The 15,847-nt window shown below is 37.8% G+C and overlaps 1 protein-coding gene across 1 annotated transcript in view; it reads right to left on the reverse strand.

Moving 5' to 3' along the window:
- Positions 1-4,284: 4,284 nt before the first annotated feature.
- ATP6V1H (ATPase H+ transporting V1 subunit H) overlaps positions 4,285-15,847 on the reverse strand; it is a 138,256-nt gene continuing 126,693 nt past the window's right edge. The window contains exon 14 of the mRNA XM_035011152.1: positions 4,285-4,648. Coding sequence (XP_034867043.1) covers positions 4,588-4,648 — 61 coding nt within the window. The 3' untranslated portion in view covers positions 4,285-4,587. The remainder of the gene's footprint in view (positions 4,649-15,847) is intronic.

Raw genomic sequence — 15,847 nt, forward strand, 5'->3', positions numbered from 1 at the left:
AATGGAAAAACAACCCATGCTCACCAATAGATTGGAAGAATAAATATTGCGAAAATGTCAATGCTACCTAGAGCAGTCTACACATTTAATGCAATCCCTACCAAAATACCATCCACTTTTTTCAAAGAAATGGAACAAATAATCCTAAAATTTGTATGGAACCAGAAAAGACCCCGCATAGCCAGAGTAATGTTGAAAAAGAAGAGCAAAGCGGTGGCATCACAATTCCGGACTTCCAGCTCTATTACAAAGCTGTCATCATCAAGACAGTATGGTACTGGCACAAACACAGACACATAGATCAGTGGAACAGAATAGAGAGCCCAGAAATGGACCCTCAATTCTATGGTCAACTAATCTTCGACAAAGCAGGAAAAATATCCAATGGAAAAAAAGACAGTCTCTTCAACAAATGGTGTTGGGAAAATTGGATAGCCACATGCAGAAGAATGAAACTGGACCATTTCCTTACACCACACACAAAAATAGACTCAAAATGGTTGAAAGACCTAAATGTGAGATAGGAATCCATCAAAATCCTAAAGGAGGACACAGGCAGCAACATCTTCGATCCCAGCCGCAGCAACTTCTTCCTAGAAACATCACCAAAGGCAAAGGAAGCAAGGGCAAAAATGAACTATTGGGACTTCATCAAGATAAAAACCTTTTGCACACAAAGGAAACCATCAAGAAAACCAAAAGACAACCGACAGAATGGCAGAAGATATTTGCAAATGACATATCAGATAAAGGACTAGTATCCAAAATCTATAAAGAACTTATCAAACTCAACACCCAAAGAACAAAGAATCCAATCAGGAAATGGGCAGAAGACATGAACAGACATTTTTCCAAAGAAAACATCCAAATGGCCAATAGACACATGAAAAAGTGCTCAACATCACTCGGCATCAGGGAAATCCAAATCAAAACCTCAATGAGATACCACCTCACACCATGCAGAATGGCTAAAATTAACAAGTCAGGAAACAACAGATGTTGGCAAGGATGCGGAGAAAGGGGAACCCTCCTACAGTGTTTGTGGGAATGCAAGCTGGTGCAACCACTCTGGAAAACAGTATGGAGGTTCCTCAAAAAGTTGAAAATAGAGCTACCATATAATCCAGCAACTGCACTACTGGGTATTTACCCCAAAGATACAAAAGTAGGGATCTGAAAGGGTACGTGCACCCCGATGTTTATAGCAGCGATGTCCACAATAGCCAAACTGTGGAAAGAGCCAAGATGTCCATCGACAGATGAATGGATAAAGAAGATGTGGTATATATATACAATGGAATATTATGCAGCCATCAAAAGGAATGAGATCTTGCCATTTGCAACGACGTGGATAGAACTGGAGGGTATTATGCGAAGTGAAATAAGTCAATCAGAGACATGTATCGTATGATCTCACTGATATGAGGAATTCCTAATGTCAGGAAACAAACTGGGTTGCTGGAGTGGTGGGGGGTGGGAGGGATGAGGTGGCTGGGTGATAAGACACTGGGGAGAGTATGTGCTATGGTGAGCACTGTGAATTGTGTAAGACTGTTGAATCACAGACCTGTACCTCTGAAACAAATAATACATTATATGTTAAAAAAAAAAAGTAGGAAGGGATAAATGAAGGGGGCGGGAATCGGAGGGTGAGATGAACCTGAGAGACTATGAACTCTGAGAAACAAACTGAGGGTTCTAGTGGGGAGAGGGTTGGGGGGAGGGGTTAGCCTGGTGATGGGTATTAAAGAGGGCACGTACTGAATGGAGCACTGGGTGCTATATGCAAACAATGAATCATGGAACACTACATCAAAAACTAATGATGTAATGTATGGTGATTAACATAACATAATAAAATAAAATTTAAAAAAATACATATAAATAAGTACAGCGAAACTGATGAAATTATTTAATCCTGTAGTTGATGACACTGTATAAATTCTGTTTATTTAGATGGATTAACAAATTTTGTAATCATTGTGCTCTTTGTTTAGGCTTTTAAAGATGTTTTTAAAATGCTTAACAAAATTGTCTCTACTAAATGTATGCCTGATTAGATTTATAAGCTTTAACTACTATCTGTTTGTCAAATGTATAAGTCTACTCTGTCAGGTGATTGCAGTTTAGTTGAACATCAAGTGGTATTAAAATTTTAGGCGGATTTAGTCATTGAATGTTAAAAGCATTAAGCAGGGCGCCTGGGTGGCTCAGTTGGTTAAGCAACTGCCTTCAGCTCAGGTCATGATCCTGAAGTCCCGGGATCGAGTCCCGCATTGGGCTCCCTGCTCGGCGGGGAGTCTGCTTCGTCCTCTGACCCTATCCCCTCTCATGTGTTCTCTCTCATTCTCTCTCTCTCAAGTAAATAAATAAAATCTTTAAAAAAAAAAAAAAAAGCATTAAGCAAAGAAAAAAATTGTTTTTGTAATTCTTAGAAATAAGTTCTATAAGCTGAATGGAAAGATTTGAAGGAGAAAAAGGTACCTAGAGATAATTTTAATATACAGGATAATAATTAAAATATGAGGACATGGGAGTACTACTTCCCATGTCCAAAAGCATTTCTCAGGAATTAAAGCATTAATAATTTCCATCAGAATGTCATTCAAATTTACTTTAGAATTTATGCAAAATGAAACTAAAATCAGAATGACATCGAACACTGTGCTCTTATGAAATTCAGAAAACTGCACTCTCAACTTGAAATTGAGTATCTTAGACAACCTAATAACCTTACAGAGCATTACATTAACATGAAAACTGATCCTCTGCTAATGCAGAATCTGTAATTACCACAGAGAAAAGTTCTGTCTCTTGTTTTTCTGTTTTGAGAAGTAAAAATATCTAGATCTAAGCAATTTAGAAAACTTTTAGTCAAGAAAAAATTGGCTTGGGACACCTGAGTGACTCAATTGGTTAAGCGTCTGCCTTCGGCTCAGGTCATGATCTCATGGTCCTGGGATTGAGCCCTGCATCGGGCTCCCTGCTCAACAGGGAGTCTGCTTCTTCTTCTTCTCCCTCTGCCCCTCTCCTCCTGCTCATGTTCTCTCTCTCTCTCACATAAATGAATAAAATGTTAAAAGAAAGAAAGAGAGGGAGGGAGGGAGAGAGAGAAAGAAAGGAAGGAAGGAAAGAAGAGAGAGAGAAAGAAAGAAAGAAGAAAAAGAAAGAAGGAAAGAAAGAAAAAGAAAGAGAAAAAGAAAGAAAGAGAAAGAAAGAAAGAAAGAAAGAAAGAAAGAAAGAAAGAAAGAAAGAAAGAAAGAAAGAGAAAGAAAGAAAGAGAAAGAAAGAAAGAAAGAGAAAGAAAGAAAGAAAACTGGTTTGATCAGACTTCCTATTTTTTTTTTTTTTAAGATTTTTATTTATTTAACAGCGATAGAGAGCACAGGTAGGCAGAGCGGCAGACAGAGGGAGAAGGAGAAGCAGGCTCTCCGCTGAGCAGGGAGCCCGATGCAGGGCTCGATCCCAGTACCCTGGGATCATGACCTGAGCCGAAGGCAGCCGCTCAACTGACAGAGCCATCCAGGCACCCCCAGATTTCCTATTTTCTTGGCAAATATGAAGTCAAGTCTTTAAAAGAAACCATTCAGTAACATGAAGTCACTAACAAAGAAAAACATCCATTATCTCAAATAACTTTTCCCATAGGATCTCTATGCTGAAAATAAAACAATATTCAATCGTTGAACACTACACATCAAAAACTAATGATGTACTATATGTTGGCTAACTGAACATAATAATAAAAAAGAATAAACACAAAAGAATAAACAAATAAATAAATAAAGACAAAAGGCTCAGATTTGGGGGCGGGGGGAGGGGGGCTGTGCATGCCACGCATGGCCTGCCGAGGCCTGTAGTTCCAGAGTAAAGAGGAAAGGGGACAGAAATAAATACCTACTGGCAATATTGAAACCAAAAAGTATTAAAAGAAAACAGACTTGAGCTCCTAAAATCCAAGAAGGAAAGTAAAGGAAATCAATGAAATAAAATAATCTAAAGCTAAAATTCTTTACTGAGCTCCACAGGCAAATCTTTTGGACGACAGCATTACATTAAAAATTTCTTTAAAATGTTAAAGTTCTTTAAATATTAGCAGAGGATCGCTACAATGTGTACATGTGCATGAACGGATGGGTGGATGGATGGGTAGATGGATGTATACAGATACGTAGAATTTGAAAACATTTACTTACCATTCACTACTTTGCAATAATTCTCTCAATTAGGCTAGGAAAATAGATGATTTTTGTTAAAGTTCGAGTGAGGAACAAGAGCAAAACCTTTTGAAGTGAGAATCCTTTAATAACTATACTCATTTCCAGAGAACAATAAATATAGAAATTACAAGCGGTGTATTTAACAGTTAATCATTTCCTTAGCAACAGAAAACACCTACTTTTATACAGCTTAGTGGGCAAACACGTTCAACGAAAATCAGCATAGGGAAAAGCGACACAACAGAAGAAAACTTTAAGTAAAATGGACAATTATTTGCTCCTGACCCTAACTACTGAGATTCATACTCCAGGTACTCTGTCCCAGGTAAAACGTGAAGAGTGGAGATTCTGAGGCTGGAGGGCACGTTCAGCTTCGGGCAGCAGCGGTCTGGGGCTGCTCAGATTGGAGCTGTTTACCAAGGTATTCCCTAAAACAGCAGGAATAAAATAACAAGGTATATTAGAATTTAAACAACAAAGATTCTCTTTCAAAATCAAAGCACGATATACCATGTCATCTATACTTACTTTAACATCTAAAAATTAGTAAAATAGCTCCATAAAACTAATCTTTTCCAGATTTGAAAAGTACCTGTACTGTATGAATTTTAAGCACTCTCTTTACCATATACGTAAGTCATTACACACACATAGGTGATTCTCATTACAAGGCAGTGTCTACCTCCCTGTCTGGGTACAAGTTTTGTTTACTGCAGTGACACTTTCCCAATCTAAGAGGTTCAAAACCAACTGAAGTAGGATTCCAAGTAAGTGGACTGATACATGAAAAACACATTTCCTGATACTAGTGAATATTAAATATCTCTACCTCAGGATGAAAATAAATCACTGAAAATACCATCAAGATTCACAACATGTAACGAAGCTTCTTGTTACTGAGCACTTTCTCTGCACCAACACAGTCTAAAACCTTCACAAAGATGGTCATACTGAATCCACAAACAACTCCAAGAGCAGAGAAGTAGTATTCTCGTTGTACAGGTGGGGCAACTGGGGCTTAGAGCAGTGGTCTCCAAACCTTTTAGATCACATTCTCCTTTAGGAAATGAACACCCACCCAGAATATGTGTATACTTAGCTCTAAATTACATACAGGTTTCACTGTTAATTCCAGGGGGAAAAAATCATCTCTTTCCTATTTTCCTGTGAATGACTTGCCCAAACTTTTGTTTTTGAACAAAAGAAGAAGAGATTTTGTAAAGAATATTTTTAAAAGTCCCTGCTGTGAAAAGGAAAGAGCATGAGTTTTGGATAGAGACTTGGATTTACATTCTGGCTGCACGCCCTCATGGACATGCTGGTTCCAGAGGCTGTGGGATGAGGGCACCTGCCGGGGACGAGCAGCGGGCACACACAGGCCCAGTGTCATCTCCTCTCATCAGCTGACATCCAACCTCTCCCTAAGTACCTCCAGGAAATGACCTGTGGGCCACAAGCATCGACCAGTAATGTGACCCTACCTTTCCCCGCAGAGGTCCAGAGAAAGGGGAGAGAGGTGGTCCAAGGATTTTACTGTGTTGCTCTACCTCCACTAACATGGACTTAGTCCAAAGCTATCAAAGATATGAAGGAAGACTGAGAAAAGGAAGAAGCATTTGGAACAGGAACCAGAGGGAGTTCTGTGGACTAGTGTAAGTGAGGGGTCAGAGACCCCCAGAAGTCTCAAGAAGATAAACTAGGACTGAAAATACTATGGGACTGACTGAAACCTCCTATAGCATGAAAATGATTTATGTGCTTTTTTTACCCTTACACGAAAGTTCTTATCACTGACTTATTAATTATGGGTGTCATATTAAAACACGTAATATATTTCTGTGTCAACTAGGAGCTACCCTAATGTAATCTGGACAATGGATGGGGATCTTATTTTCAACCAACAGTAAGGAAGTAGTTCTGTCTAACTCATGCAAGGGCAAAAAAGGGAAACCATCTATAAATTTTATTAGGAAAAAAAGAAGAGTTTATGGTCACTATAAATGCCACCACTCTGGGGAGGCCGGCAACTAGGGAGTATGTGTGACTGCATAAGTTTGATGTGTTGTGTTGTGCTGTTGTTGTGGTGGGGGGAGGGAGAGATGAGGGGTAGAGTATAACACTTACTATAAAATTTCCAGATTTTTTATATATATATATTTTTTTTCCTATATATGTCTAAGAAATTAAGCCTGAAATTAGACATGCTTCATTCCAAGAGGGCCTTCAAATATTCTAATTTTAAAAGTCAGATTGTTTAGTGTAAAGGATCAGCAGAATATGCCACCCCAAAATATGCCACTTTCAAAAGTACTATTTTGAGCTGTAGACACCTGAAAATAGTCAAGTGCAAGGAGAGGCTTTCTCTGAACTTCCCTTATCTACCTAAAAAAAGACAGGTCCTCCAAAAGGAACTCAATTATCTAAGTCCCCTCCCTGGGAGTTTCATCAACCAGGGAGGACGGACTCTTATCACAAAAGAAGTCTTGAAGTCCACACCACACCCAGTCCGACTAGACAGACCGTGTCACAATCTCATTATCTCTCAACTATTCTTCTATGGGCCCATCCATCATTCCTAAAAATCACTTATTCTCTGTAAGAGGCCTACACCCCCACTCCTTTTTCCCTGTTAAGATGGAATATAATCCTAAATTCTACAGCTACATCTTTAAGTTACCCATTTTTTCCTGGGTATCTCCCATGTGTATGAGGTATACATGTTAATCAACACTTTTTTTCATGTTAATCTGCATTTATTACAGGGTCTCAGCTAAGAACTCAGAAGGGTAGAAGGGAAATTATTTTTCCTCCCCTCTGAGAGTGATTTTTTAAAAAACATTTAAAAAGTGTACCTAAAGACACCATGCCACCCTTCAATTATAAAAAGCTGTGATCCCTTTCAATAAAGGACCAATGGGAAGGATCATGTTCTAAACATAAGTTTTCAAGACAAATCACAAGAGAACAGAGCAAAGCCTTCCAGAGCTCAGTGCTCTGAACTGCCAAGGATGGAAAAGGGTCTGGTTGGATCTGGTCACACACAAAGGCTCCCATCTGCTCCACCCCTTACAGAGACATGAAGGGTGGTTCACTTCCCATACCAGGTTTAACTGATTTAGAGTATGAGAGTGAATACTTGGAGATGAAAAAGATAACTGATTTCTTCACAAAAAAAGACATCGTTGAAGTAAGGGCCAAAGTAGAAGGAATATTAAAACAGAGCAAAGATGAGTTGTCCTGGCAGAAAATTTAAAAACATGTCCAACCATGGCTTCCTGCCCACTGGTTTTCCGCTCCTTTGTTTTTCCTGCTCAAAGGTCTTTATTACGGATGGCACACCCTACTATATTCTCATCTTTTCCCACATACAAAGTGGCCCTGAGGCATCCGCTTCTTCACAACCTTAGTGCCTGGAATGCAGAAAACACAGGGCTTCCTTTGTGTCTGCTAAGTAAAGTTTATGCAATTTAAGATTCAGACAAAGGACAAGAGCACACATAAGGGGTTCAACTGAGGATGTGTACATCAAGAGCCCCAGATGGAACTTTGTGAGCCTAACCTGTAGGTCTTGTAGGCTCTTTCCTTTTCATAGCAGGGACTTTTTAAAATATTCTACAAGTGCCAAAAGTCTAATAGGAGAAGAGCCCAAATGGGACACATGGAAAGAAGAATCAAGTCTCCTCTTCAGGCTTTCCTGAAATTACTATGTTTGCAATGGCATATGAGTTGTTAAAATATCAGAGAGAGCTGACCTGAGGCCCAACTGAAAAAGATACTAACTGTAGAAAAAGGACCTAGCCTTACAAAAAGCTTTGGCAAACATCTACTCCTTTGAACTTGGCTTATAAAATGTTACATACAGTCTGGTTCCCTCATGTCAAATGGCAACATGTAGTCAATTAACATATTCCCAAGATTCACGCAAGCCTGCCTGTGAATTCCCTGTGACCCCCAGCCATAGGGAAGTCCTGGCACCAAGTGCCTGGGGCTGGGAACACAGGACGGTTGCCACATTCCACACATTATTACAGCCATCGCGGAAACATACTTGTAGGTATGCCCACACATTACCTATGTTTACAGCATCCATGTGAGGTGAGCGTTATCTCCATTTACAGCGGATCGAATGGAGCCTCAGAAAACTTCCAATAACATGCTCAAGGACAAAGTGAGCAAATGGCCTGGACAGGGCTCAGATCTTATTCTCTTTAATACTGTGAAGCTGCCTGGCCCCTAAAAGGTGTGAAAAGCAGCCACTGTTCCTAATATTATACATTAGAAAATAGTAAGAGGGTCTGAATAATTTCTTCAGGTTAAGGTAACATTACTGTCAGGCAAAAGGTAAAATAATTATGGATTTTACTTCAAGGGATTATAATGTATCCATAACAAAGGACTCAAGAAGAGTTATTTTAAGTGAATTAATCTAAGTATTGAGTCGGTCTTGTTCTCTGTCCCTGAAGATCAATACAAGAATAAAATTCAACTTATAATTTGCTGAGAAAGTGCCCAATTTGTACCAGCAATCCGCAGGAGTTTGACATTAAATCTTTACTTCTACTACGAAGCAAAATTTGAGAAGTATATTTTCTCTTTAACTTCATCCACAATTTAAATCATTTGGGATTCTAAATCTCTGAAACTGAAAAAAGAAAGTCCAAAGACCTACTCCCCTTTTAAAAAATCCAAGTACAAAATAGCTCACAAAAGCGACCATGTTGCATGCTGAGAAAGCATTGACATCTGATTAAGAAATACCTATTTTAAGGGGCACCTGGGTGGCTCAGTCAGTTAAGCATCTGACCCTTGGTTTCAGCTCAGGTCATAATCTCAGGATGGTGGGGTTGAGTCCTGGGTGAGGCTCCATGCTCATTGGGGAGTCTGCTTGAGACTCTCTCCCTCTGCCCTTCTTCTCATGGGTGCACACGCACACGCGTTCTTCTAAAATAAATAAATCTTAAAAAAAAAAAAAAAAAAGAGGGGTGCCTGGGTAGCTCAAGTCAGTTAAGTGTCCAACTCGTGATTTCAGCTCAGGTCATAATCTCGGGGTTGTGAGATTGAGCCAGTGTGGGGCTCCATGCTCAGCAGGGTGTCTGCTTCAGGCTCTCTCTCCCTCTCCCTCTGTGCCTCCCCCCACCCACTTGATCAAATGCAGGCTGTCTCTAAAATAAATAAATAAAATCTCTTAAAAAAAAAAAGATTTAAATTTCCCTGATGGCTAATGATGATGAACATCTTTTCATGTGGTGGGAATGCAAGTTGGTTACAGCCACTTTGGAAAACAGTGTGGAGGTTCCTCAAAAAATTAAAAATAGAGCTTCACTATGACCCAGCAATTGCACTACTGGGTATTTACCCCAAAGACACAGATGTAGTGAAAAGAAGGGCCATATGCACCCCAATGTTCATAGTGGCAACATCTGCAATAGCCAAACTGTGGAAAGAGCCGAGATGCCCTTCAACAGACTAATGGATAAAGAAGATGTGATCCATAAATACAATGGAATATTACTCAGCCATCAGAAAAGATAAATACCCAACTTTTACATCAACATGGATGGGACTGGAGGAGATTATGCAAAGTGAAATAAGTCAGGCAGAGAAAGTCAATTATCATATGGTTTCACTTATTTGCGGAACATAAGGAATAGCATGGAGGACATTAGAAGACGGAAGGGAAAAATGAAGGGGGGGAAATCGGAGGGAGAGATGAACCATGAGAGACTATGGACTCTGAGAAACAAACTGAGGGTTTTAGAGGGGAGGGGGTCGGGGGATGAGTTAGCCTGGTGATGGGTATTAAAGAGGGCAAGTACTGAATGGAGCACTGGGTGTTATGCGCAAACAATGAATCATGGAACACTACATCAAAAACTAATGATGTACTATATGGTGACTAACATAACATAATAAAATTAGATTAAATTAAAAAAAAAAAGGAATACTTATTTTATTCTCTTGTCAATGACCATGAAAGCTATACTTTGGCACCAACCATAACACTGAAAAACTGCTTTCCAGTTCCTGAGAAAGCTACACAGGGCTTGAAAGAGGCAGTCTGAAGATGACATTAGGTACCTAGGTTCCAAGCTGTTAGCACCTAGAGCGCCAGGAAGTCTTTACCTGGCATATATTAACTGTTAGAAGAGAAAGGCTTTCACCATATTACAATTAAGTGTCAAACCTTCACTATACTTAGGGCTGTTTAAGTAGTCAAACATTTTTATTCTTTCTTTAAAACTGTAGTTGAAAAACAAAAAAAACCCACAGTTGAAGACACCATGATATCATTCAACACACTTCACCTATATATAATTTAAACACATGGTGACTTCACCTATAATTCAGTGCCAGGAAGAAAGAGAATTTTCTCCTGATGAACATATTAATCTGTGAAAACTACAATCTCCCTTATTTCCCTTTTTCCCTTGGTTGCCAAAAAGCTCAGTAGAAATTCCATGGTTACTACCATTTTTATATTATTTCCTTTAGTCTCCTTTTGATATGTAAATTTTCATAACTAAAATTATGAAGGAACTACAATTTTATATCCCACATCTTTCTGTTGAATTTATTAGAATAATTATTAAAACTACAACTGAGTCATAATTGTATTTCTCTTAACCTTTGCCTATCCTGTCGGAAAACAAATGGGTATAATATAAATCAAAAACAAAATATCCTTCTCGGAATGTATGAAAACAATTTTTTTAAATATGAACTTTATATTGGCTACAACACAGATTTGTATTAGGTAAAGAGTAAATAAAATTTAAATATTCTGTACAGGCCTGGTATTTTTTTAATGCTAGTTCACTATAGTTATAAGTTATTCCTCCAGCTTTTATCATGATTTTCCGCATCATACACAAAGCAAATTTTGTTTTTATGAATTGATTTTCCTACATAACTACTGAACTATTATGTAAAAATCACAGTGCCCTCTCCCATCTTCATCTGATTTACATAGTTAGAGACATAATTAAATTCCAAATGTAAGGACATAGAGTTAAACTGTTTCCACAATACTTTAAAAAATCTTAACCTAGGAATAGTGACCACCACAATGTGTACCATTTCCTAGTGCCTACTATTTATTTAGCACTGCGCTAATGGCTTGATGTACATTTTCTTATTTACTCTCCACCATAATATTCATAAAAGCTACGATGAGCCCCGTTTTTATAGATAAAGAACTGGAGTTCAGCAATGAAAATGATATGCTGTAATGTTTGGATAACTAGTTAGTGGTAGGAGGATATTTGTACCCAAGTCTGTCTGATTTAAACTCAGAGTCTTAATCACTATATAATACTGCCTCATGGTACACTAATTCTACCTCCCACTGACTGAGGACATATTATTGGGTAGGTGTGAGAGCAGAGCTTAAGAACATCACAATGTGAGTCCTCAAATCTATTTCTCAAATACATTTTCATAACCACCAGCCATTTCATTTCCTAACAGCATCTAAATTCAAAAATTAATAGATTTGCAGTATCTCTAAAGAGATCAGTGATTCTAAAAGTAGAATCTATTTATGTGAATTCTGGTCCTAAGAAACAAAGATGTATATTTTAAAATCAACTGCATTAGAGTCTATTATAAAAGCAATTTAGGCAAAGTTTGCAATAACAAAGTAATTTTTCACACAGGAATTCCAATAATCAAATCATTTTAAACTAGCGATAAAATCTAAATATCCAGTTTTAGCTCTAGCTTATTTTCAAGAATAGTCCCTCTTTACCTATTACCACCAACTTTATCATTAAATCAGCAATGTCTTTCATACTTTATCATTTTGCAACATATGGCCATGCTATGCAATGCACTGAGCCACTCAAACATCAGAGCTGCCAGCTGACACTCCTTTTCCTTTTATCTTTTTTTTAAAGACCTGTTTTAATAGAGCAGTTTTAGGTTCACAACAAAATTGAGAGGAAGGGACAGAGATGTCCCATATACACCCAGCCCCAACGCACGCACAGCCTCCCCCACTACCAACATCCCACACCACGGTGGCACATTTATTTACCAAGCATGAACCTGCATTGACACACTATAATCATCCAAAGTCCACAGTTTACCATAGGGTCCATTCCTGGTGCTGTCCATTTTATGCCCTTGGATGAATGTATAATGACATATATCATAATATCAAACAGTATTTTTACTGCCCCAAAACCCTCTGTACTCCAGCTATTCATCCCTTCCTCCTTCCCCACACAATTGATCTTTTATAGTCTCCACAGTTTTGCCTTTTTTAGATGTCATATGGTTGATTCATATAACATGTAGCCTTTTCAGATTGGCTTCTTCTACTCAGTAATATGCATTTCAGGTTCCCTCATGCCTTTTCATGGCCTGATAGCTCATTTCTTTTTCGTGCTGAATAATATTCCACTGTCTGGATATACCAAAGTTTGTTTATGAACTCACCTACTAAAGGACAGCTGGGTAGTGTCCAAATTTTGGCAATTATGAATAATAGAATTTTGGCTAATCTAATAGGTATGCAGTGGTATCTCATTTTTGTTTTAATTTGCCTTTCCCTGATGACATATGACATGCAGCATCTTTTCATATATTTATTTACCATCAGTGTATCTTCTTTTTTTTTTTTTAAGATTTTATTTATTTATTTGAGAGACAGAGGATGAGAGACAGAGAGCATGAGAGGGAGGAGGGTCAGAGGGAGAAGCAGACTCCCCGCTGAGCAGGGAGCCTGATGCGGGACTCGATCCCGGAACTCCAGGATCATGACCTGAGTCGAAGGAAGTCGCTTAACCAACTGAGCCACCCAGGCGCCCCAGTGTATCTTCTTTAGTGAGGTGTCTGTTAAGGTCCTTGGCTCATTTCTTAATGAGGTTGTTTTCTTATCACTGAGTTTTAGGAGTTCTTTAGATATTACAGATAACAATCCTTTATCAAAGGTGTCTTTTGCAAATATTTTCTCCCAGTATATGGCTTGTCTTCTAATTCTCGTGACACTATTTTTCACAAAGCAGAAGTTTTTAATTTTCATGAGGCCCAACTTCTCAATTATTTCTTTCACAGGTCATGCATGCCTTTAACGTTGTATCTAAAAAGGCACCACCATACCCAAGGTCATCTAGGCTTTCTCCCATATCATGTTCTAGGAGTTTTATAGTTTTGCATTCTATACTTAGGTCTATAATCCATTTTGAGTTAATTTTTGTGAAAGGTGTAAGGTCTATGCCAGATTCATTTTTGCATGTGAACGTCCAGTTGTTCCAGTACCATATGTTGAAGAGACTATTTTTGCTCTACTGTATTGCTTTGCTTCTTTGTCAAAGATCAGTTAACTATATTGGTGGGGGTCTATTTGTAGGTTCTCTATTCTGTTCCATTGCCCTACTTGTCTGTTCTTTCACCAATACCACACTGTCTTGAGTACTGTAGGTTTGTAAGTCTTGAAGTCAAGTAATGTCAATCCTTTTAACTTTGTCCTTCTCCTTCAATACTGTGTTGGCTATTTGGATGTTTTGCTCTGCACATAAACTTTGCTATCACTTTGTTGATATCCACAAAATAACTTGCTGGGATTTTAATTGGAACTGCACTGAATCTATAGATAGTTGAGAAGAATTAGCATCTTGATAATACTGCATCTTCCTATTCATGAACATGGGATCTCTCTCCATTTATTTAGTTCTTGGATTTCATTCACAGAGTTTATTAGTTTTCTTCATATAGATCTTACACATATTTTGTTAGATTTGTACCGAAGTATTTCATTTTGGGGGGTAAATGGCTTTGTTTTAAATTTCAAATTCCACTTTTTCATTGCTTGTATATAGCAAAGCGATTTACTTCTGTGTATTAACCTTGTACCCTGCAATCTTGTTGTAAACACTTATTAGTTCCAGAAAAGTTTTTCTGTCAAATCTTTAGGATTTCCTACATAGATAATCATGTCATCTACAAACAAAGACAGTTTTACGTCTCCCTTCCCAATCTGTATACCTTTCATTTCCTTTTCTTGCCTAATTGCATTAAGCAAGAACTTCGTTTGATGTCAAAAAGAGTCACATGTGAGAGGGGATAGCCTTCTTTGTACCTGATCTTAGTCGGAAAGCTCTCTCAATATTAAGATGTTAGCTCTAGGGTTATTTATTCATTTGAGAGAGAAAGAGCATAAGCAGGGGGAGAAGCAGAGGGAGAGGGAGAAGCAGACTCCCCACTGAGCTGGGAGCCCGACATGGGGCTCAATCCCAGGACCTGGAGATCATGACCTGAGCCAAAGGCAGAGGCTTAACCATCTGAGCCACCCAGGCGCCCCTACAGGTTTTTTTTTTTAAATAGATATTCTTTATTAAGTTGAGAAAGTTCATCTCTATTCCTAGTCTACTGAGAGTTTTTATCATGAACAGGTAGTGGATTTTGGTGAATGTTTTTTCTGCATCTATTGGTAAGATAATGTGATTTTTCTTTTTTAGTTTGTTGATGTGATGGATTACATTAATTGATTTTTGAATGTTGAACCAACCTTATATATCTGGGATAAATCTCACTTGGTTGTGGTACAGAATTCTTTTTACACAAATTGTTGGATTAAATTTTTGTTGAGGATTTTTTGCATCTGTGTTCATGAAAGATATTGGTCTATAGTTTTCTTATAATGTCTTTGTCTTTGGTTTTGATATTTGGGTAATGCTGGCCTCACAAAATGAGTTACGAAGAATTTGCTCTACTTCTATCCTCTGAAAGAGACTGTGGAGAACTGGTCTAATTTCTTCCTTAAATGTTTGGTAGAATTCAACAGTGAACCCATCTGGGCCTGGTGCTTTCGTGTTTTTAAAGATTATTAATTGTTGATTCAATTTCTTTAATAAAGGCCTATTCAGATCATCTGTTTCTTCTTCTGTGAGTTTTGGCAGATTGTGTCTTTCAAGGAATTTGAAATTTCATCTAGGTTATCAAATTTGTGTGCATAGATTTATTCACAGTATTCATTTATTATCCTTTTAATTTCCATGAGATTTGTTGTGATGTCCCTCTTTTGTCTCTGATATTAATTTGTGCTTTCTCTTTTTTTCCTTAGATAGCCTAGCTAGAGACTTACCAGTATTATTGCTTTTTTCAAAGAACCAGCTTTTAGTTTCATTGGGTTTTTTCTATTTTCTGTTTATAATTTCTTTGATTTATTCTTATTATTTCTTTTCTTCTACTTATTCTGGATTTAATTTTCTTTTCTTTTTCTCAATTCCTAAGTTGGAAACTTTTCTTCTTTCCTAATATATGCATTCAATGCTATAAATTTCCCTCTAAGCTCTGCTTTCACTATATCCCACAATTTTCATTTTCATTTAGTTGAAAATATTTTTTTAATTTCTCTTGTGATTTCTTCTTTGACCATGCAGTATTGTAGAAGTATGTTGTTTAATCCCCACATATTTGGGGATTTTCCAGTTATCTTTCTTTTACTGATTTCTAGTTTAACTCCACTGTAGTCTGAAAACAAACACTGAATGATTTCTAGTCTTTTCAATTTGTTAAGGTGGGTTTTATGTCCCAGAATGTGGTCTTGATGAATGTTCCATGAACTTGAGAGAAATGTGTATTCTGTTGGTGGTGGTTGAAGTAGTCTACAGATATCCATTATA

The sequence above is a fragment of the Mirounga leonina genome, unplaced genomic scaffold (assembly GCF_011800145.1).
Source record: "Mirounga leonina isolate KUSES-001 unplaced genomic scaffold, KU_Mleo_1.0 Mir_165, whole genome shotgun sequence".
Classification (NCBI taxonomy): domain Eukaryota; kingdom Metazoa; phylum Chordata; class Mammalia; order Carnivora; family Phocidae; genus Mirounga; species Mirounga leonina.